The sequence below is a fragment of the Lissotriton helveticus genome, chromosome 6 (genome assembly GCF_964261635.1).
Source record: "Lissotriton helveticus chromosome 6, aLisHel1.1, whole genome shotgun sequence".
Classification (NCBI taxonomy): domain Eukaryota; kingdom Metazoa; phylum Chordata; class Amphibia; order Caudata; family Salamandridae; genus Lissotriton; species Lissotriton helveticus.
In genome coordinates this window covers 824608416-824633316 of record NC_136067.1, presented here as the reverse complement: position 1 = coordinate 824633316, position 24901 = coordinate 824608416, and the positions used below count along the sequence as shown (strand labels likewise).

At 45.9% G+C, this 24901-nt stretch overlaps 1 protein-coding gene across 1 annotated transcript in view; it reads left to right on the top strand.

Moving 5' to 3' along the window:
- AFG1L (AFG1 like ATPase) overlaps nucleotides 1-24901 on the top strand; it is a 562248-nt gene that overhangs the window by 315750 nt on the left and 221597 nt on the right. The window contains exon 7 of the mRNA XM_078648410.1: nucleotides 23189-23247. Coding sequence (XP_078504536.1) covers nucleotides 23189-23247 — 59 coding nt within the window. The remainder of the gene's footprint in view (nucleotides 1-23188; nucleotides 23248-24901) is intronic.

Genomic DNA, 24901 nt, shown 5'->3' with positions numbered 1-24901 from the left:
ATATCGTAGCTACACTATTCCGATATACATATATGGCGTGTTCTGGTGGTTCAGTGGTCTAATGCCGTCATCATTGTAGGGGCCTGTGTTTGACCTCATAGTCGCAGGTTGAAATCGCAGCGGGCCACTCAGCCTCTCATCCTTCTGAGGTTGATAAAATTGGTACCATTGAGTTGGGTAACAATAAACATCTGCTATTCAGCACCAAGATGTCCTTCTGGGTGAACGTGTGCTTTACAAATACATATAGCATGGACAAAATATAAAATCCAAAATATCGAAAGGTAAGTGCAAATTTTCTGTACTTAACTTTACATATATGTACCTTGAAAATTATATGTATGCCCACTCTCAAGATGTTGGGACCCTTTCTTAGATGCTAGGAGCTTGGTAGCCCACCTTAGAGGTGTGGCTACGTGTTGGCTACCTGCCCACGGGAAAAACGGGTTGGGCACTGGTCCCTCCTCTCTGTCCCTGCCGTCAGTCTGTCTGTTTGAGCAAAGGGCTGCCCCTCAGGAGGGTGATCAGCATTTGCCCACCACTTCGCCTTTGAAGTGGAAAGAGGTACAGCAAGGAGAGTCACATGGATGGAGATAAAGAGCGTGTGATAAGGTTCATAAGGGCCAAATGAGAGTGGAAAGAATGGCAATGAGAGGAGAGTGACAGAGATGGAGGTCAGAGAGAGGAGGGAAGGGCAAAAGGGAGTGGAAAGAGTGACAGCAAGGAGAGAGTGAAAGGATGAACATGAAAAAGGGTGCAATTCAGGCAGAGCTGTATGGGGGGAAACAGGAGGTAGAAAGAGTGATGGGGAGACCCAAAGGTGAGGGGGAAGTGCAGAGGGCAGCTGAGGAGAGGGTGGCGGAGATGGTGAAGGGTGTGAGACACAAAGACACCGAAACACAGAAATGAGTGGGATGCAGAAAAAGGAAGGTGGTCATTTTTTAACACAAAAAGACTCTCGACTTGCTGGGACAAGCACTCACTATTTCCTCATCCAGCCCAGTGAGTCTCATGGAAGCTCCCAGAAAGGGGAGGGTGTGACCAGGGTGGTGCTTGTGAGTTGGCACCGGGCACAGTATGTCTGGCTTCGGGTTTTGTGTTTGTCACTATGTGAGTAAATCGAGTATTTCAACGTCTGCTTGCAGCTGCAGCGGTCTCTGTGTACTTTTTTGAGTACAGTTCTTTAAGCCTAAACAAATGTTTGTGAGTCTTTCTTTATGTGTGTACTTGCACTTGTGTTGGGGTGAAGTTGATGGATATAAGGATGTTGTTACAGATACTGTCATAACACTTTCGCAAGTGCTTTATCAACCTTCCTGCTTCCTCAAATTTGCTTGAAAATGCTCCATTTATCCACTTTTTTTTCAACATTTTCTCGGGGGAGAACCACCCGAACTCCTCGTAGGTCACAAATCCAAAGGCAATTCTTTTGGTGTTCTAGGGAACTCTAAGTCAGGTCTGTCTTGGGTATTTTGTTCATACCACAGTATGGGCTCTGATGAAATTAGGTTTAAAGTCAATGAAACTGGGCGTGGGGGGTCTCTCGATAAAATGCGTGAGTTGATTCGGGTTCAGTAGCTCACGACGATTTTCACTGGTCAGAAGTAGCTCAGACTACACAAAAGGTTGGAGACCCCTGCTCTACAGCATGACGGTCAGCCCACGTCAGACATTGGCTTACCTGACTGTGGGTGACAGCTTTTAGCTGTTGCACTGTCGTGTGCACATCCGCACCATAAGTAGTCCACTTAATTGCCAGGGAATAATGGTATAAAATATATATAGAAGCCATGATGATGGAGTTGGTAAAACAAAGAAAGGTTTCCCATTCTATTACAAGTAACATTACTCAATCTCAAAAGAGAGCCTTACAGGAACTATTAAGCGACACACAAACGATCATAAAACCTTCGGACAAGGGAGGTAATGTCGTCTTAATGACAAGAGAATATTACCACCAAGAAGCTGTAAGGCAACTCTCTGATACAAAATATTATGCAATCACGACTAAAGAACTGTATGAAATGAGTATCAGGGAGTACGACAACTTGATTTTAAAGTGGTATAACCTTTCTATGCTTGACAAGGATGAACATATCTTTCTAAGAAGCAGTAACCCGATGACACCTACGTTTTACCACTTGCCCAAATTGCATAAGAACAATATCACTCCACCCGGCCGACCGATTGTGGCATCTATCGGTGGGCTAACAGAGAACATGTCCAAATTTGTGGACAATTATATCTTCCCTTTGGTTTTGAGACTTGATTCTTATGTTCAAGACACTAAGGATTTTTTGAGTAAAGTGGACAGCATGGACTGGCAAGCGGATTATCTATTCCTTGTGATGGATATTACCAGTCTATATACCATCATTGAGCATCCACATGGACTAACTGCTGTTGAACACTATCTTAACAAACGTCTAATTCGGTTTGCACAACACAACATAATGCTAATGGAATTTGTGCAATTCTGTTTAACGAACAATATATTTTTGTTTGAGGATAGTTTGTATCGACAGACCTCTGGGACAGCCATGGGCACCTGCTTCGCCCCCAGCTATGCAAACTTGTTCGTTGGCTGGTGGGAGGAGCGGGTGCCCAGAAGCTATCAAGAAGGTGGTGAAAGCGGGAAAGTGGTATATTGGTACCGCTACATAGATGACTTGTTCATCGTGTGGCAGGGGACTGAGGATATGGCCAAGAAATACATTCATTCCCTCAATGATAACATCTATAATGTACACCTGTCTGGTACCATTAGCGGGGTGGCAGCCAACTATTTGGACCTACGGGTGTACATTGAGGATGGCCATATCCAAACATCTCTGTATCGCAAAGAGACAGCAGGAAACTCTATTCTATTTGCCAAGAGTGCCCATCCACCAAAACTCATTAAAAGTATCCCGTATGGGGAACTGTTAAGAATAAGAAGAAACAGTACCCAAGACAAGGATTTCGAGGCGGCTGCTTCGGAATGCCTATCTCGCTTCCGACTCAGAGGCTATGATGAGCCACTTTTATCGAAAACTCTGAAGAAAGTGAGAATGATCCCGAGAAAGGACTTACTAGTTGAGAAAGCGGGGGGTCGGATATGAATACCAGGAATGTCTTTAGAATGATTACACCCTACTCTGCAGGTGCCGAGAGACTTAGGAGCCTCATGCGCAAGAACTGGCACATTTTGCTCACAGATGACGTACTCAGAGAAGATTTGCCACCGCACCCATTAGTGACCTTTAGTAAAGCTAGGTCTTTGGGGGATGTGCTAGTACACAGTCATCTTGAACCCCTTCCCACTCAGACTAATACCAACACCTTGAAAACAATGAGTGGTTTTTTCCCATGTGGGAAATGCAAGGCGTGTAGCAATAGCCGTAGGGTCCTGCAATATGACATTCCAGATGCTGGTAGGACTAGAAAGATCCAAAAATTCATTACCTGTAGTACCACCTATGCTGTGTACTGTCTGATATGCCCATGCGGTCTCAGATATATTGGGAGTACCATCAACCAACTTAAACTGAGAGTGCTAGAACATCAGAGGGCTATCGACAAAGTGGACCCCGCGTACCCAGTAGCTAGGCATTTTGCCGAACACCACAAAAGGGATAGAACAAAATTACGCTACTTTGGGCTAGATTATGTTCCATACAATCCACGGGGTGCGGACAGACTGAGAAGGCTTAGACGCCTGGAATCCAGATATATAATCGATCTGTCCACCAAGTTCCCCCAAGGGTATGAACAGCGGAGAAGAAATGGTGGTACACTTGGGTAAATGAAGGGAAGCAATGAGAACGTGAAGATATTAGTGTTTGATATTCCATTAGATCAGGATATTTACCTATCACATTATTTCTAGAATACTCGAAAGTAATGTTTACGAATATATGTATATAGTGTATATAATGTATGGATTTATCAGCCATATCTTCCTCCCATGGTGATCACTGACCTCCTTATGTACAGCACAATCATCTTTGAATTATTATTGTATATATTTCATATTCTGAATCCGAAATTCTCAACTTCTGTGTCTTACTAGAACATGTATATGTTCATATTTGGCTTTCATGGTCCACTATACTATCCTATTTCATGATATGATGGATTTCACGGACAAGATTATACCATCGTCTGTATAGTGGCGATTAGTTTGTACATAGTACCCCGTATATGTTTCCTGCTGGACGGATGTCTAGCTGTTTGCTGTGCTGTTGGGTTTATTTCTTTCTTTTTTTCTTTTTATTTCTTTTTTTATTATTCAATCATGATTAACTGATTGTTTATGATGTTGACATCGCAATAATCATAAATTGTCGTTATATGAGGTACGCTGAACCCATATATGCACATATGTATATATATTTCTTAGCATGGTAATGTATGTTGTCATGATATCTGTTTATTTTCTTCATACAAGGGACCCCAGCCGATCCACGGCTTTATTATTTGTTCTATAATTAGAATAGATTGTTGAATTTTGCCCTTTGCTAATGAAGATTTATCCAATTCATGGATTAATTCTGTAGCGGTTTCGAACGTAGGAAACCTTTCCAAGATGGTGTTCATTATAATGCCGGAAGGACGAGTCCCTTGTTTTTTTTTTTTTTTTTTCTTTTTTTTTCAAAAACCTTTATTGGAGCAAGCATAGAAAAGTACAAGAATGGGCCTACAACCGCACGGGCTGGCCGCTAATAACAAGGCACAATGCATGAAACAGAAATGTACACCCGTGGTCGGGTACAGCTCGAGCACAAAGCATCACTCTACATATATCACAGAGCAACTCGAATTTTTATTTTACAAAAGAAAAACAAACACTAAAAGGCGAATGTACGATAATTAAGGTCAGCCCAAAGAAAGGAGGGGACGGTCCACGATCAGGAGAACACACCCAGAGCCCGGAGACTCCAATCGAGTCGGAAGGGGGGGGAGGGGAGCAGCGGGGAGAACCGGAAATATAGAAAAAACCCGTATGGGGAGGTTCCGGGAACGCACGTCTAGGGAGATAGGACAATCTCAGCAGTGCCTACAAGGGGAGGGGTGCAAATATCCCCACGATAATCATTCCACTGGCCCCAAACCTTCGTCCACGCCCTGGGTCTGCCCCTGGCCACATAAACCGTCTTCTCACGAAACATGGACCAATCCATGTTGTCTTCCCACTTCGAGACCTCAGGGGGCCTGGAAGCGCCCCAGAGTTGCGCAACATCCCGCTTCGCAATCATGTATCCCAGGGTAGCCCATCTGGTCTGGGCCACAGAGTAGTCAGTGGGCTCCCACACATTCAACAGACACCGTCGCGGCTCCGGCCGCAGGGCAACCCCAGTCACAGCAGTCATCACCTCAAGCACAGCAGTCCAGTAAGCCGCTACAGCCGGGCATTTCCAAAGGATATGTAAAAAGGTCGCATTCAAACCACAACCACGCTTGCAGAGCCCATCCGAAGAAAAGCCCATCGTCACCAGACGCGGACCCGTGACATAAACTCGATGAAGAATCTTAAGTTGAACCAAACGGAGACGGGCAGGAATGGCCACCTCCTTGGGAGAGGAGAGTGCCGACTGCCAATCCTCGTCGTCCAGCTCCAACCCATCGCCAACCCAAGCCTCCCGAAGTCGGACCAATAAGTCCGCCCGATTATTGATCAATTTCTTGTAAATCAGAGAAATAGTACTATCGGGAAGATGCCCATCAAGGACACGGTCCTCGAGGGGGGAAGATTCAGGCAGGGCCTCATTAGGAACCAAAACTGAGGCAAGGGCATGCCGGACCTGCAGGTAGCGAAAAAATTCCCTACCACTCAAACCATATTCCGCCTGGAGGGCCTGGAACGACTTCACACTACCGTTCGAGCACACATCACCCACCTTACAAATCCCTATCATATCCCAGCGGTCGAAACCCTTGGTAGACCAAAGTCCGCCCAAACGTTCCGAGGCGTAAAGCGGCGTCGCCAACGTCAAGCGATCCTCCCACCCCAAACTCACATTCGCAGCTCGCCATACAGTTACTGCGATCTTGGATGGGCCCACAAGATGGCGCCCGGCCGATCGAGAATAAAGTGCTCTAGTAAAGTCCCCACCCGGGAGCTGGAATCTGTCCATCTCGAATGCAGGATTACGACCCGGGGAAAACATCACGTGATTAATGGCAGACAACTGGGAAGCCCAGTAATATCGCTTGATATCGGGGAGCGCCATGCCCCCGTCATACCAAGGGATGGTGAGCTTTGCAAGTACGATACGCGGACGCCCATCCCATATCAATTGCCGCTGAAGACTCTCAATCTCTTGGAAATAGGTCTTAGGAATAGCGTCATAGGAGTTTTGGAGCGCGTAAAGGAATCGCGGCAAGGACATCATTTTAAACAGAGCCGCCCTGCCCAGAGGAGACAAAGGAAGCTTACGCCAACGGGCCACATCCAGGCGCAATCTAAGCAATGGTGGGAGGAGATTACGCTCAAAGCGGAGCGTCGGGTCCAACGTAATAAAAATCCCTAAATACTTGAAACCCGAGTGGACCACCTGAATCGGAAGTCTGCTCGGCAAGGGGGGCAAAACCCCGGAAAGAACATATACACAGGACTTGGTCCAGTTAATAACAAGGCCCGAATTGGCTCCAAAGGAAGCAAGAACGTCGAACAGAACAGACAGAGATTTACGCGGGGAGGTGAGATATAAAAGGATATCGTCCGCGTAAAGCGACACGCGGTCCTCAAAGTCCGGAGACCAGCGGATCCCCTTGAGGGAAGGTTCCCACCGAAGCCAAGCAGCCAATGGTTCCATGGCGAGCGCAAACAGTAACGGAGACAAGGGGCATCCCTGACGGGTACCCCTACCAAGGGTGAAAGGAGCCGAGACCCTACCGTTCACCACTACTTGCGCCAGAGGTTCCGCGTACAATAACTGGACCCAACCAATAAACTCAGGCCCAAAACCAAATTTCTCAAGAGCCGCCCAAAGATAAGGCCACTCCACCGTGTCAAAGGCCATGGAAGCATCCAACGATGCCAAAATGGCCGGCTCCGTCAGAAGCCCCGCCCCCGCAATCGCGCCGTGAAGACGACGCAGGTTCAGAGCCGTGTTGCGATGCGGGATAAATCCAGATTGATCCGGATGGACCAAGTCACTAATGACCGTCAAGAGACGGGATGCCAGGAGTTTCGCCAACACCTTGGGTTCAACATTTAGTAGAGATATGGGCCTGTAGGAGGAACAAAGATCACGTGGTTTACCCTCCTTGGGGATGACAACTATTGTGGCCAGTCTCTGATCATAAGGGAGAATACCCCGTTCCCGGGACTCCAGAAACATGGCGCGAAGATACGGAGCCACCCTATCGGGACGCAACTTGTACAATTCGATCGGCAACCCGTTCGGGCCCAATGCTTTGCCCGAACGGAGGGAACGGATGGCAGTGGCTATCTCATCAACCGTAAAGGGGGAGTCCAACGCCACACGGTCTAAATCGGAAACAATGGGCAGGGCTATATCACGCAACAAAAGGCGAGAATCAACCACATCCCTCTCAGACACAGGGGTATACACCACACGGAAGTAATCGGCAAACCGGTCAACTATTCCAATCGGGTCCGTTACACTCACACCACTCGCAGACTGAATCACGGGTACCACACGATTAGCTCTCTCCTTCTTATCCAGCCATGCCAGCAATTTACCCGCTTTGTCACCCACATCATACAAACGACCCTGTTGCTCCCGAAACATCACTTTTGCGGCATCTGTGACCATGGACTTATAAGCAAATTGTTTCAGACCCAGGGCATGGAGCTTCTCAGGCGTGACACCAGATTCCAAACCCTCCTCCAATGCAGAAATCTCCCCCTCAAGATCAACCACCTCTCTATTTCTCGCTCTCTTAGCCTCAACAATAAGGGAGAGGGCCCGCCCACGAATCACGGTCTTAAAGGCCTCCCATAGGGACACAGCAGAGGAAACCGACCCCTCGTTATCCAGAAAATATGAGTCAAAGGACTTAAGCAGAAGGGCGCGGGTCTCGGGGGAGGTGAGGTACCACGGATTAATGGGGGCCACCCGGCCCACTGCCTCCACTCCAACCTCAAAACGAAGCCAGAGCGGAGAGTGGTCAGAGACACCCCTGGGCAGGTGCACTATCTCACCCACCGCTGGGGACTGAGCCGCAGGCATCAGGAAATAATCCAGCCGAGACAGACTCCCATGGGCCCCAGAGTGAAAGGTGTACTGAAGCTGCGTAGGATGCAAAAGCCTCCAGCAATCCACCAGGCCAAAGGTGTCCAAAAATCCACCCAACCACTGCTGAGCCGCAGGGGTATCCCTAGGGGGGTGGCGATCGTGGAGACCGGAGACTACTGAATTAAAATCACCAGCCAGAAAGAGAGTACTATCAGGGAGGTCCAACAAGACACGGCCCAAATCTGAAAAGGTAGAAGTCTGCAAGCCGGGGGGCACATAAACAGTTAACAAGGAGAGGGCACGGCCTTCATATCGACCCACAAGAACAGCATACCGCCCCCGATCATCCTGAATAACATCATCAATAGCCAGGGGGAGGGAAGCCCGGACAAGGATACCCACACCCCTGGAACCCGAGCTAAACCCCGAATGCGCTACGAGGCGATAGCCCCACCTATTCATTGCATGACAAACATTGCCTATCAAATGAGTCTCCTGCAGGAAAACAATGTCAGGAGATAAACGTCGTATACATTTCAACACCACACTTCGCTTGATACGATCTCCCAGACCATTAACGTTCCACGAGACAAATCTCAACCCGCTACCCCCCATCCCACCCGAAAAAGCCCAAACCCCCCACCAATGAGCATGACCATAAAAAGCAATCCAGATACAGAATAAAGTCGCCTTGAACCCAGAACACACAAACAACAAACTTCCCAGCCACCCACCCCCCAGGTAACAAGAAAACACCCCCCACCCTGCACCCCTGCAAAAAGCTAAAAAGCCACCCCAACCTGCAGTGTGCCTGTCGCCCAAGAACCCCTATTCTACACAAAGACCCCGGAGGAGGAAAGGCTCTGTCCCACCCGCCCCCCGATCAAACCAATGACGAGAAAAAGATCATACATCAAAACACATGTGAGGTAGAGGAACATAGGCTTACATCCCTGGAGAAGGTATACAAAACAAGGCATCAGTCAAAGATAAAATGTTCAGCTCTCTACGCCACCCTCAGCACCGCCCGGGTGGGCTTCGGACTCAGTCTCAGGAGGTCGATGAGGCAGGGAGTCTAGCCAGTCATTCACAGCATCTGGCCGATCAAAGAAGAAAGTACGATCATTATACTCCACCCGCAACCTAGTCGGAAAGAGCATTGCGTAACGCATCCCCATGTCCCCAAGACGCTTCTTGGCACCACGAAATCCCATACGCTGCTTCTGGACCTGTTGGGAAAAGTCCGGATAAAAGTTCACCGTGGCATTCTCAAAGGCCACCGGGCCCTTCACCCGCGAGGCCTGCAGGATAGCGTCCCGATCTCTATAGTGGAAAAGCTTTGCAATAATAGGTCTCGGCGGGGCGCCCGGCTTGCCCTGGCCCCCTGGAACACGATGTGCGCGCTCCACTGCGAAAAATTTACTAAGGCCAGACGGAGAAAGGTGGTTCTGGATGAGGACTTCAACCAGGAGATCAACCGAGTGGGGTTCTGGATTCTCCGGCACACCCACCACGCGAACATTACAGCGACGTGCCCTGTTCTCAAAATCCTCCAAGCGCCGGGTCATGAAATCGTTCACCCTACGGAGATTGCCAATCTCCGTCTGAATATCAGAGACGTCAGTCGTGAGGCTGGATGATTTGATATCCAACGATTTCACCTTTTCGTTCGTCTTGGAGAGATCGGCTCGAATCAAATTCACCTCAATTGCCACAGTGTCAAGTTTGTGGGCCAAGGTTTCGTACTGTTGGCCTATGGATTCCCTCATGCCAGAAATGGCGCCCATGATGTCCTGCAAGGAGGGCTCCGTCGACGCATCCACTACTTGATCGGACGCGATGGGACCGGGCAGGGCAGCTCCGGGGGACCCTTTAGAGTGGATATAACGATCCATACCATTGGATTGAACCGGACCCCCGCGCAGCGGTGTCTTCGTCTTGCGCGTCTCTCGGTCCCCTCTGCCCGCCATTTTGAAGATGCGTCACGAGTAAAGTCACCAGGGTCGACGGACCGGGCACCAGAAATGGAGGCCCCGGGACCAAAGGACTACAAGAGGGATATCACCAGGATAGAGGCAGCCCACTCCAGGAACAGTGCAGCCAAGGGCCAGACAACCCACTCGTGTCCCGGCCGCAGCTCTGGCCCGACCCTCTCACCAGTGTCCCAGTCTGAGGCAGAAACGAAACCGAAACTTAAGAAGGGGACCCGCAAGACCAATCCCCCTGCCGTTGTTGTTCAACTCCAAGACGGCCACCGAACCTCACCCAGTCCCGGGCGTACTTCGAGGGTGGAGCCCAAAAGTTCAATTGAACATAATTCAGGCACCCGATGTCCAAATCAGTTTCTGAAAGGTCCAGGTAGATCAGCCCAACGTCCTCTATATGAATCCTCGCAAAAAATCAGGATTAAAGCAGGATATTAAGCCGGGAGCGGCGGGGGTCCGGAGAGCGCTGTGCTCACGCGGCCATCTCGGATGCCCGCCAAGCTCCTCCTCCGACGAGTCCCCTGTTGTTGTTGTCTATGAATCATCACATGACCTTATTTAAATGTGTATGCTGGGAAATGGGCTGTGACACTGACGAAGGTGTTTTGCCGAAACGTTTGTTTTGCTGGAATAAACTGCACGTTGTTTAAGTAACTCCCCGGAGTGCTGCTCTTCTTCTTTTTCCGAAAGCGGAGGAGTGTTTGAGCGTTTTATATATTATTATATTTTATATAAGTTATTGAAACAGATCAGGCCCACCCCAGCCAACAGGGAAAAACACAGCGGTGTCGGAGTTATCAACTCCGCATTGGGAGAGACGCACTGTCGGACTTACCCCCGTGAAATTGATCCCTGATGTCGAAGGTTGTGCAGTTGGGGACCCAAGGAGGCTGTACGTTGCAGGGGACACGGCAACAGTGAGAGAAGTGATCGAGTGCTACTTTGTGGGTCGCGCTACCATCTGGCTGCCCTTTCCTAGTTTAACACTGCATGCTGGGAGATGAAGTGCTTTGCACTCTTGAGACGCTGTGATTGGTGCTGTCAGGCATCACCAAGGGCGGAGCGATCTACAAATGTGGCAGTGAATGAACTCTCATTTTATTAACAGGCACTCGACCATCCTCCAGAGTACCACGCTGGGTGCTGACGAAGCTACACAGCGGAAATGCATACGCCCGGAGTGCCGTCCAACTTTGCAATAAAGAAAGCCTTCATACTGTTCCCCGTTGTGGCCTCTGCCTTTCTTCCAGGAGGGTTTCTTTGGATATTGACAATTGCCAGCCAGCGGCAATTTACAGAGGCCCCTGCATGCAAGTTGGCCTGATCCATACTGGCGTCCTTTCTTGCCTCGGCGAGAAACTTTTCTCTTCAAGTTATTGAAACAGATCAGGCCCACCCCAGCCAACAGGGAAAAACACAGCGGTGTCGGAGTTATCAACTCCGCATTGGGAGAGACGCACTGTCGGTCTTACCCCCGTGAAATTGATCCCTGATGTCGAAGGTTGTGCAGTTGGGGACCCAAGGAGGCTGTACGTTGCAGGGGACACGGCAACAGTGAGAGAAGTGATCGAGTGCTACTTTGTGGGTCGCGCTACCATCTGGCTGCCCTTTCCTAGTTTAACACTGCATGCTGGGAGATGAAGTGCTTTGCACTCTTGAGACGCTGTGATTGGTGCTGTCAGGCATCACCAAGGGCGGAGCGATCTACAAATGTGGCAGTGAATGAACTCTCATTTTATTAACAGGCACTCGACCATCCTCTAGAGTACCACGCTGGGCGCTGACGAAGCTACACAGCGGAAATGCATACGCCCGGAGTGCCGTCCAACTTTGCAATAAAGAAAGCCTTCATACTGTTCCCCGTTGTGGCCTCTGCCTTTCTTCCAGGAGGGTTTCTTTGGATATTGACAATTGCCAGCCAGCGGCAATTTACAGAGGCCCCTGCATGCAAGTTGGCCTGATCCATACTGGCGTCCTTTCTTGCCTCGGCGAGAAACTTTTCTCTTCAAGTTATTGAAACAGATCAGGCCCACCCCAGCCAACAGGGAAAAACACAGCGGTGTCGGAGTTATCAACTCCGCATTGGGAGAGACGCACTGTCGGTCTTACCCCCGTGAAATTGATCCCTGATGTCGAAGGTTGTGCAGTTGGGGACCCAAGGAGGCTGTACGTTGCAGGGGACACGGCAACAGTGAGAGAAGTGATTGAGTGCTACTTTGTGGGTCGCGCTACCATCTGGCTGCCCTTTCCTAGTTTAACACTGCATGCTGGGAGATGAAGTGCTTTGCACTCTTGAGACGCTGTGATTGGTGCTGTCAGGCATCACCAAGGGCGGAGCGATCTACAAATGTGGCAGTGAATGAACTCTCATTTTATTAACAGGCACTCGACCATCCTCTAGAGTACCACGCTGGGCGCTGACGAAGCTACACAGCGGAAATGCATACGCCCGGAGTGCCGTCCAACTTTGCAATAAAGAAAGCCTTCATACTGTTCCCCGTTGTGGCCTCTGCCTTTCTTCCAGGAGGGTTTCTTTGGATGGATATATATATATATATATATATATATATATATATATATATATATATATATAAACAAAGCTCCTCCTCAGCACGCTCTGCGCTCGCAGACACCGCTTCCACGCCAGCAAGTAGAGGGACGGACCAGCAAAGTCAGCAAGATGTTATTTATTTAACAAAACCCATAGAACCAGCGACGCGTTTCGGGCAAAGGTGCCCTTGTTCACGCTGCAACATAGTCAGAATTTGAATGCTTTTTTATATACTTTTGTTGAAGAATATCACCACCCTCTGGTGGTGACCTCCAGTATCACGTGTGCAACAAACAGTGTAAACATACTATCGCTGCTAGTCTTTCTTTAACATTGCATATGAAAAGATTATTACTGGTTAAATCCATGTAATTTAAAAGAAGCCCCAAATTACAATCAATAGTAAAACATGTTCAGAGGCTAATATTTGCCAGTCATCAAAGATCTGAATTTCTTTAAACTAGCAAAATATATAATGACAATATAAATACAATAATCATGATCCTCAGAGCAACTAGCAGTTGAATAATTACCCCATCAGGTCATTTGTAGCATTTCTTTTAACATGTGCAAATCTGTGCATAAGCAGCGAAAGGTAAAGTGCAAAAAGTGTAAAAAAGTGCAAAGTGTAAGAGTCAGAAGTGCAAAATGCAAGAATCAGCAGCATTACCATCCGAACGGAGATACCATCAAATTTCATACATACATAACTTCTCAAATTCCTGAGTTCATAAATAACTGTATGACTGAATTATTGGTTCCCTAAAATTACAAATGGTAAAAAAGTATCAAAAAGTTAAAAATGGGCATATGTAAAAATAGTACCATACCCCATAAATAAGTACATATCATGACACACTATAACTTGATCTAAAATACTCTAGAAAAAGTGAAAGAGATTTTATAATATACCAATATAAACAGTTCATATGTAAACATCAAGGGAAATAAGTTAAAAAACTTAAATACAATGATATATACAAAAATATAATATAAACCTAAAGAAATAGAAGTGTATATTACAAGAAAAACTTCACAATAAGATCTTTGTCTAATGTGATCACGTAATTTTACCACCCAAGGCTCACTACTCATGCTAACAACCCCACTGGTGTTTAGATATGGTTTCTCCTAATAGGGAACCTAACTAGGAGAAAAGGCACCAAAAGTGGAGAAACTGAACGACCAATAGACAAACTCTGCAGTATCTAGATGTATAAAGTCATATACTACAGGAAGTGGTGCATTTCTTCAATATTATTGAGCCCGTTTGGCCAACGGCTGTCGAGCTCTAAAATGAATTTGGTCTCCAATTTTCTGAGCTGAAGTTCACGATCACCCCCTCTTTTATGAAATGGGACTGCTCCAATAACAAAATAACTCAGGCACGTCAGGTCATTATTGTGGACCCTTTTGAAATGACGGGCGACCGGTTAGGCCGGGTCACTGTGTAATATTGCCCGTAAATGCTGCAATATCCGGACATGCACCTGGAGCTTAGTGCTGCCAACATATCTAAGCCCACAGGTGCATGTCAGTACGTAAACAGCATGGTCTGTTTTACAAGAGAAGTTACCCAAAATCGGTTTAGCAATAGTGCTAAACGGAGTGGAGTAATGCGAGATAGTGGTGCCAAATTTACAAGCACGGCAGCTTGAGCATCTAAAAAAAACCCGAGCAGGTCGTAGCCAAGGTATTTTAGTTTTGAGCTCAGGGGCTGCTCTATCCAGGGAATTACCCATAGTTTTAGCGCGTCTGAAAGTAACAGTAGGGGATGCAGGCAATCTGGCATTAAGTATATGGTCACTAAGGACAATGGGCCAGTTTTTATTGATTATGGACTTAATTTTCCTATCCTCTCTACTGTATGTAGTGATCAGGCGTGGGTATTCAACTTGAGGCTCTGTTACGATAGGGGTTTCTGCCACAGAAGTTATCATCGGAAAGAGACTTTCCCTGGACCGAGATAAGATTTTTCAATGGCTGTCTTCAGGATGGTATCAGAATAACCCCTCGCCTTTAGCCGTATCATGAGTTCTGCTAGACAAGTTTCGTAATCAGAAGGAGAACTGCAAATCCTCTTTAGCCTTAAGATCTCGCCATAGGGAATTCCTGAGATGGTGTGTCTAGGGTGCATGCTAGTTGCGTGCAACGTAGCATTGCCCGCGGTAGGTTTTCTGTGAAGAGTGGTATTAAGTGTGCAGTTAGTAACATACACCTCAACATCTAAAAATTGGATTCTGTTTTTGTCAATGTGCGCAGTAAAGTTGAGATTAAGGGTATTGTTATTTATCTCTTGAATGAATAAAAGGGCTTCCTCTTTGGTACCTCTCCAAGCTATAAAAATATCGTCTATGTACCTCAAGAAACAACTCACATGGCCATCCATCCACGCTTTGTGGCGCACATTGAGGACCTGCTCCTCCCACCAGCCAACGTGCAAGCACGCATAGCTGGGAGAGAAGCAGGCCCCCATCGCCACCCCTCTGAGCTGTCTGAAAATCTCTTTACCAAAAGAGAAAAAATTATTGTGGAGGCACCATTCCATGAGACACAAAATGACCTTATTATGTTCATAATATATGATCGATCGATTGGAAAGATAATGCTTCACTGCTGAAAGTCCTTGTTCGTGATCAATGCTTGTATAAAGCGCCTCTACATCTAATGAGATGAGCCACATATCATTATCCCATTCAATAGTTGCAATTTTGCTAATAAAATCACTAGTGTCACGTGTGAAGCTTGGAAGTTGTTTTACAAAGTCTTGGAGAAAAAAATCGATGTATTCCCCAACTTTTTCACCCACACTGCCAATAGCAGACACAATAGGCCTGCCAGGTACCGGTTGCACAGCTTTGTGTACCTTTGGGATAAGGTAAAGAGATGGCAAAACAGGAAAATTAATACACATAAATTTGTACTCCTCTGATGAAATTAAGCCCGCTCTTTTCCATTGGCCCAACATCTTGTGTAATTTACACTTGGCGTTCTCATATTCTTTGTGTGAGGCTTTAACGTAACACAGGGGGTCGTCAAGTTGGCGTTTGGCCTCACTGATGTAATCCTGTTTGGGCCAAATTACTAGATTACCCCCTTTGTCCGATTTCTTGATCACGATTTCATGATTGTTTCCCAATGTTTTCATCAACTTATCATAGGCACGTTTGATATGTATCTCCTTTTTTCTGTGTTTGTTGTTGACTTTTGAATAAAGCTTTTTGAAGTCGTTGGTAACGCAGTCGTGGAAGATGTCTATTGCATCTTTAGGCATTAGAGGGATATATTTGGATTTACTTCTAAATGGACTTAGGCCAGCACCCTTTTGAGAAATGGATATTTTGCTCAAGCGACTTTGTGTGGCCTCATCAGGATCCATTTCTGAATTGTTGGGAGAGTCAAGCAAATCGTTTGCATCCAGAAAGGTGTGTGTGTCAGCAGCACATAGTTGGTTGATGTCGCTGGGTACATTTTCTTCACCTAAAATGTCTGTTTTGTTAAGATCTTTAGCGGATTTCAAAGCGAAATGTTTTTTCAATTTTAGTTTCCTTATGAAGCAAAATAAATCTACCGTGGTCATGGCATAATTGAAACTCTGAACAGGTGAATAGTTCAATCCCAATGATAGTAATTGTTCTTCTGCCTTGTTTAAGGTAACATTGGAAAGATTGATAATCGTATTATCCATTAATGGCGTTTCCCCCATGTTTTCTTCTTCTTTTTTTGTTGTTGTTGTGCACCGGCGTTGTTTCCGTTTGCGCCGTCGTGCTTTCCGGCTTTGATTCCTCCTTTGCCTGTTTGCGAATTGGGTTGCCATGACCTCAGGGTTTGAAGCCTCTCCTCCACAACAAAATCCATTTCTTGCTGGAGGTTGAGTGTTTCCAGTCCTATTGAGTTTAAATCAGAGTTGGAAGAACAAGACGATAAAGAGTCTACACTAGATGCGCTTGTTAGGGATGAGATGTCGCTACCAGGTTCATTGCTTTCACTGTTCACAGCGCCTGATGCCATAGTGTTGGAGCTTGAGGCAGGCATAGTGTTGTTGGTATTACTTCCCATTGCATTTTTCTTTTTAGTATACGCTTGTCTTTTAGCCGTATTATACTTGCATGAGAATGTAAAAATCCTGCCATAACGATAGTCATCGGCATCTCGAGTGAATATGGTGGCCTTGCGTGTCTTTATTTTTTCCTCGTGTTTGCGCACCTGTTCATTCATAATATCTGTCAGTTTCTTAATCTCTTGGAGTTCCGGGCGAGCATTTATTTCCGTTTCAATTGTTTTAATTTGCCCCAACAACTTCATACGATCGCTGGCAGCATATTTGATTAATATGCAAACAAGGTTCATGGAAGCGGCAAGATTGCTTTCGCCCCATTCTTGCAGCATAGCCGGATCTGGGTTATCGAAACTTGGCGCCAAGAGAATGCGCAACCCCCGGGGAACACGACCAACCTCCTCGTATTTGCTCAGGGGTTTATGCTCCCACCATTTAGTGCACTCTGCTTTACGTAATTTTTCCAACTCTTTAAACAACAACTTTAAATTCCTCGTTTGTGCCGTGTTGGTACCACTCTGCGATGGTGCCTTGTCATGACCTAAGGGGTTATCAGTCCCATCAAACATAGTAAGAGCGGCTTCCTCCCGCAATTTGTCAATCTCTTCTTCGTTCATGTTGTTTGTTCTATTGTGGGTTCGAATTGTAGCAGGCAAACGTGATTCTTATGCCCGCATAAATTATGCTGCTTAACTTCACCACCGGGTAATATTGCTGTCAGACTCACCACTCGTGGATGGCGGGAACCGCTCCGTGTTCCGCGTCCTCCGACGCGACCCTGTGGGGCAGCTCCGACCGCCAGCACTTCTCGGTTCAATTCCAGCTAGCCCAGGGACAGCTGCTGTAGTTCTCACTAGAGATCCAGAAACAGCGATTTGCTAGCGGCTGCCGACTTACGATGAAGGGGTCCGTTACGGAAGCAAATCAACTTCCGTTCACATATGGAAACAAAGTTCCTCCTCAGCACGCTCTGCGCTCGCAGACACCGCTTCCACGCCAGCAAGTAGAGGGACGGACCAGCAAAGTCAGCAAGATGCTATTTATTTAACAAAACCCATAGAACCAGCGACGCGTTTCGGGCAAAGGTCCCCTTGTTCACGCTGCAACATAGTCAGAATTTGAATGCTTTTTTATATACTTTTGTTGAAGAATATCACCACCCCCTGGTGGTGACCTCCAGTATCACATGTGCAACAAACAGTGTAAACATACTATCGCTGCTAGTCTTTCTTTAACATTACATATGAAAAGATTTTTAAAGTCCTGATTAAAACCAAGTGGATTGCGGTAAGCGGCTCAGCCTGAGTCGCGAGAGAGCACCGCTGCACCGTCGTGCAGTCCTGCTGGTGCATCAATTTGCGCATTGGCTTAAGTGAGGGTGAAGCCAGTTTGCGAGGAAACAATAAGCAACGTGAACAAGCCCATATGCTTACCGTAACCCACTTGGTTTAAATCAGGACTTTAAAGAGATCAATGCGGCAACTCACTTGAGCAAGGACCACAACGACCATCAGGCCACAGAGGTGGCCACGCCCATTAAGGCGGGGTTATGAAAATTTGTTGAAAAACAGCTGCGGAATGAACTCAGTCAAGAGCCCAGAGCCCCTGACGAAGTGATCAACACGAAACGCGTTGGGCTGGACTTGATTTTTCTGCGAGGCATCAAGCGTTTTCCGTTGTTTCCTGCAAATAAAAATGAAGGCATACTCCACTCACCTTGTGATTCTCAGCCAGCCGACTACGTTAGGGATCGGCGATCTAGAAATTAACTTCTTCTGGGATCTACAAGTGACTCGATATCTCTGACCCGGATTTACTCACAGCCAACTGAGCACGCTTGTGATCGGCCACATTGAAGCCACTTTTGCCCGGGATTGCCACGGGACTCTACTACTCGAACCCGGACCAGGAAGTCCCTTTGCACTTCGGAACTAACTGCTCGAGCTACTTCTGCTATTCCTGAACCAGAAGCTGAACATACCTCTAGGCTATTGTTGTCAACCGGCGATTGATTGCCAGTTAAACGGCCCCCAGCACTGCCCACGACCCAGTCCTGATGAAGATCCTGTAGTAACCTGGATCGAAACGCCGTCGACCTTTTCAGCGCAAATATAGGCGCAAGATACGAAGCGGTTGAACACATTGAACACTTCTGAAATTAACTCCTAATCTATCTGGAACAGCCGTATATCAATGAATACACTGTATAATTATTCACTAGTCACTTTGCGCCATTCACGCTGTTTCACCTTGTCACCTGCGTCGCTATATTGGTTTTCACGGTTACACCTAGAGCACCACGTACAATTTGGGTTGTTTTTTCAGTTGTTGTGATTTATATACTGCAGTGCTGCTATAACTGTAAACTATAATTTTGTTTCCTTTCCCAAAAAACTTTTATACATAAAATGATGCTTTTAGCACTTGTCAGAATTATATAGAGTCTCCTTGTTTCCTTTTAGATAATGTTTTTACATATTTTTACTAATTGTCTTTAATTAATACCAGTTGGGACATTGTTGTTCTTACACCACTGAGTCGCGAGAGAGCACCGCTGCACCGTCGTGCAGTCCTGCTGGTGCGTCAATTTGCGCATTGGCTTAAGGAAGGGTGAAGCCAGTTTGCGAGGAAGCAATAAGCAACGTGAACAAGCCCATATGCTTACCGCAACCCACTTGGTTTTAATCAGGACTTTAAAGAGATCAATGCGGCAACTCACTTGAGCAAGGACCACAACGACCATCAGGCCACAGGGGTGGCCACGCCCATTAAGGCGGGGTTATGAAAATGTGTTGAAAAACGGCTGCGGAATGAACTCAGTCAAGAGCCCAGAGCCCCTGACGAAGTGATCAACACGAAACGCGTTGGGCTGGACTTGATTTTTCTGCGAGGCATCAAGCGGTTTCCGTTGTTTCCTGCAAATAAAAATGAAGGCATACTCCACTCACCTTGTGATTCTCAGCCAGCCGACTACGTTAGGGATCGGCGATCTAGAAATTAACTTCTTCTGGGATCTACAAGTGACTCGATATCTCTGACCCGGATTTACTCACAGCCAACTGAGCACGCTTGTGATCGGCCACATTGAAGCCACTTTTACCCGGGATTGCCACGGGACTCTACTACTCGAACCCGGACCAGGAAGTCCCTTTGCACTTCGGAACTAACTGCTCGAGCTACTTCTGCTATTCCTGAACCAGAAGCTGAACATACCTCTAGGCTATTGTTGTCAACCGGCGATTGATTGCCAGTTAAACGGCCCCCAGCACTGCCCACGACCCAGTCCTGATGAAGATCCTGTAGTAACCTGGATCGAAACGCCGTCGACCTTTTCAGCGCTAATATAGGCGCGAGATACGAAGCGGTTGAACACATTGAACACTTCTGAAATTAACTCCTAATCTATCTGGAACAGCCGTATATCAATGAATACACTGTATAATTATTCACTAGTCACTTTGCGCCATTCACGCTGTTTCACCTTGTCACCTGCGTCGCTATATTGGTTTTCACTGTTACACCTAGAGCACCACGTACAATTTGGGTTGTTTTTTCAGTTGTTGTGATTTATATACTGCAGTGCTGCTATAACTGTAAACTATAATTTTGTTTCCATTCCAAAAAAACTTTTATACATAAAATGATGCTTTTAGCACTTGTCAGAATTATATAGAGTCTCCTTGTTTCCTTTTAGATAATGTTTTTACATATTTTTACTAATTGTCTTTAATTAATACCAGTTGGGACATTGTTGTTCTTACACCACTGAGTCGCGAGAGAGCACCGCTGCACCGTCGTGCAGTCCTGCTGGTGCGTCAATTTGCGCATTGGCTTAAGGAAGGGTGAAGCCAGTTTGCGAGGAAGCAATAAGCAACGTGAACAAGCCCATATGCTTACCGCAACCCACTTGGTTTTAATCAGGACTTTAAAGAGATCAATACGGCAACTCACTTGAGCAAGGACCACAACGACCATCAGGCCACAGTGGTGGCCACGCCCATTAAGGCGGGGTTATGAAAATGTGTTGAAAAACGGCTGCGTAATGAACTCAGTCAAGAGCCCAGAGCCCCTGACGAAGTGATCAACACGAAACGCGTTGGGCTGGACTTGATTTTTCTGCGAGGCATCAAGCGGTTTCCGTTGTTTCCTGCAAATAAAAATGAAGGCATACTCCACTCACCTTTGTGGGCTCTCTCTCAACAGGCAAACTGTGTGTGTATGAATTCAGCAGCTCAGCCTGAGTCGCGAGAGAGCACCGCTGTACCGTCGTGCAGTCCTGCTGGTGCGTCAATTTGTGCATTGGCTTAAGGAAGGGTGAAGCCAGTTTGCGAGGAAGCAATAAGCAACGTGAACAAGCCCATATGCTTACCTCAACCCACTTGGTTTTAATCAGGACTTTAAAGAGATCAATGCGGCAACTCACTTGAGCAAGGACCACAACGACCATCAGGCCACAGGGGTGGCCACGCCCATTAAGGCAGGGTTATGAAAATTTGTTGAAAAACAGCTGCGGAATGAACTCAGTCAAGAGCCCAGAGCCCCTGACGGAGTGATCAACACGAAACGCGTTGGGCTGAACTTGATTTTTCTGCGAGGCATCAAGCGGTTTCCGTTGTTTCCTGCAAATAAAAATGAAGGCATACTCCACTCACCTTTGTGGGCTCTCTCTCAACAGGCAAACTGTGTGTGTGTGTATATATATATATATATATATATATATATATTTATATATATATATATATTTATAGATAGATAGATAGATAGATAGATATAGATATAATGGCTTTTAGACCATGTTTGTTTTTATACAGTGTGTTCCTTTACACAGCAACCATTTGCAAACAAAACATTAGCAAAGCCAAAAGGTTAGCAGTCAACGCCAGACCTGTCGGCTTTTACAGTACTTATTTATGTTATGGTTGGATTGAAAATGAATTGCTAAAAATGATAGCACATGTGTTTTTGATCTTCTACTATTCGAAAATTCTTAAAACGTTTAGTAAAGCATTTCCATGATATCTACTCTAGAGTTCCAGTTTGAAAATATGGCACCATGATGCTAATTCTCTTGTTTGTAGTCTGAAAAGTGGGTTTACTGAATAAAAAGGTGAGTTAATGGAGATGTGACTAGAACCTCAAGTTTGGAAGTGTTTATACTGGACTTATACTCGCTCATTATTCTCTTCCTTTATTTTCTGTAGGGTAAAACTAAGGGCCTGATTTAGATTTTGGCGAACAGGTTACTCCATTACAACAGTGATGGATATCCCATCCACTAAAATACAAATCCCATAGGATATTTTGGGATTCATAATTTGGCAAACTGGATATCCGTCACCGTTGTGATGAAATAACCCATCCACCGAAATCTAAATGAGGCCCTAATTTCGTACCATTTCTTGTTCCTGGTTTATATCATTCAATACACAAAAAGGGCCAAGAAGTATTTAAGGATCCAATAGTATTAATCATAGTATAATTCCAAAACACACGGAGTACTTAGAGTCTGATATACAAAGTGGTCAAGTGGTGCCCACCTGAAGGGTAATTAGCTGTCTCTATTGCTAAAGCGTAGTAGTTTTCCCCATTACTTGATAGGAAGAGTAACTAGACTATAGGTCCTGACGAATGCCTCCACACTCATTAAAGGGTAATAGACAGGCTGAAACATGTTAATCTCTCTACATTTGGGTTGGAGATTGTCCCCTTTCACTTTTTAATCCAGACCCTTGAGGATTCTACTCTTTAATCCATTCCCTTACGGACATAATAAGCAAATTTGATTCCACCAAGTGATAGTTTTAATTTATATTCCCTCACTGTTGCACTCTGCGCCATCACCCACACCTCTAGCCCTCGTAGGGACCATCTTTCGTTAGAGCTGGAGGGGGAGTTGTGCCCCACACCACAGCAATTGTTTGTGGTTTGAGGAGGAACCCTATGGTAAAGCATTCCACCTAAAATTGGGTGAGAGCCTATGTCCTAAACAAAGCACTGCATTTGAGCATTAGAGACAAATAATTACTCTTGAGAAGGGCACAACTTGGCCACCCTGTGTAACAGACTCTGAGTACTCTGTGTTTTGTTTATTGTTATAACATTCAATACCACAAGAAGTAACATTTAAAGTGAATAACTATCTTCGATATGTAGTGTGTTGGGAGTTCTAATGTGTGTCTCATATACACTGTACGTGCTGTTCTTGAAGGTGTAAATCTTATTTTATTTATTGTTGCCTGGTTAACGATTCCTGGCACTTGAGCTATTCGAATCATTCGAAATCGAAGCCAGTGTCTGTTATCTCTTTCCCGCTTTTTTAAATCCGAATCAGTGTTTTGCTAGAATGGCATCTTTGTGAGCAGTATTTTCAAGATGAAGTAGGGAGGTTAATAGAATTTTTCTCTTTCAGACCTTTATAAAAATGGACTGCAGAGGGCTAACTTTGTGCCATTCATTGCTGTGTTGAAGGTAAGAAAAGTCACGTATTGATTGAATGTGTTTAGTTTTCTATGGCATCTTGTTAATCAGGGGTTTGAACAAGATTGTTTTGACTAGGGTTTGTTGGATAGTGCTTTATTATACTTAGCTCTTCAGAAGACTGGCCATCATGTATCATGAGAAATATGCAGATAATTGATAATAATGCTATTTAAGAAAGATTCATAGTTAGCTCAATGTGCCTATCAAAGAAGTATGCCAGTTGCAGGAAATGTTATGTATTTATATGCAGGTTTTACACCCTTAATTGCTTTTAATAAATTGCTTACAGTATAACAACGTACTCTGTCTCTTGCTGTGACATACCATTTTTTATGATCAAAACATGTCTGTCATTTGCAAATCTAAGTGTGTAAGCACGAGATCCTCAACAAAAACATCCACAGCGCGAGCCAGCAATGGATTAATATTACATTTGTTTCTGGGTGTGTAATATACAGTTTTTGTTTAGCGCCATTGACAATAGTGCAGTGTAGTGGTCATGCTGTGCCACATGAGTAACAGGCAGGGTTACTTACTGTTTCAGGGATATTGATCTTTTCCCAGTGAGATTGACTTAAACCTGTGGAAGCTTAGAAGTAGGACAAGGAGTGTGCCTACACCACCACATTACACCTATCCTCCTTTAACCTACACCATAACCCACACCCTATGTTGCCTCAACCTCTTACAACATTACACTATTTCCATGGATCCTGTACTAACCCACCACTTCATCACCAATCGACACACTCATGCCACCTAATAGTGAACATCTGTACCACCTAGGCACTGCACTGCCCACCGGCATCTACGTCTTCCCCTAAGTCGTACACCTACAATCAACACTGCCCTCTACACCCTCACCCTACAGCATCTCCTAGCCCCGACATCACCAACACGCTCTTATCTACCCTAAACCAGCATATGCACCCTGCATCCTATACCACCATTTTCACTTTGCACTACCTATTCACCCAACATTACTTGTGTCCCTTATTGCAGCAGGTCCAAGCAAATGTGCTTCTTTGTTGGGCACTGATGCTACCTCCCATTCACCACTCCATGTCAGTTTGAGACAGAAAATGTATAGAGGACTCACTGTGAACCAGACTGTGTCCTGGTGCATATTGCCAGTCTACCCCTACAAAATGTCCAGAATAGAAAGTTTTGCATACTGAACATCTATTTCGCCATCTAGTGGTTGGGTCCAGAAACGTATTCGTCTCTTTTTGTCTTTTATTTCATTTTTATGGTGGTGGGCATCATTGACCACCATTTGGTGGTAAGCCCATCCCCATGTGTGACGCCAGACGGCGCACCGAAGTTCCTGTACATGGTCGCTAGCTTCAGATTCTTTTTTCCGCTGTTGGGTTTGGAAGCGCGACGGGGGAGCTCCGAAGAATCTTTGGAAAGACCAGAGAAAAGCCAGTGGCTTACCACTGACAAACACCGAACTCCATGGGAAGAATGGAAGACTAGAGAAGGGGACTCCCATGGAGGACCCTCTGGTGAATCCCATTATGCAGAGGAATTAAGAGGAGATTGGCAGCAAAAGGTCAAGGAAAATACCCCTTTTAAGTTCTGCCCCAAGTTTCACCACGAGTTTGCGGGGTTGGATTTACACAAGGTCTGCAATCTGTGC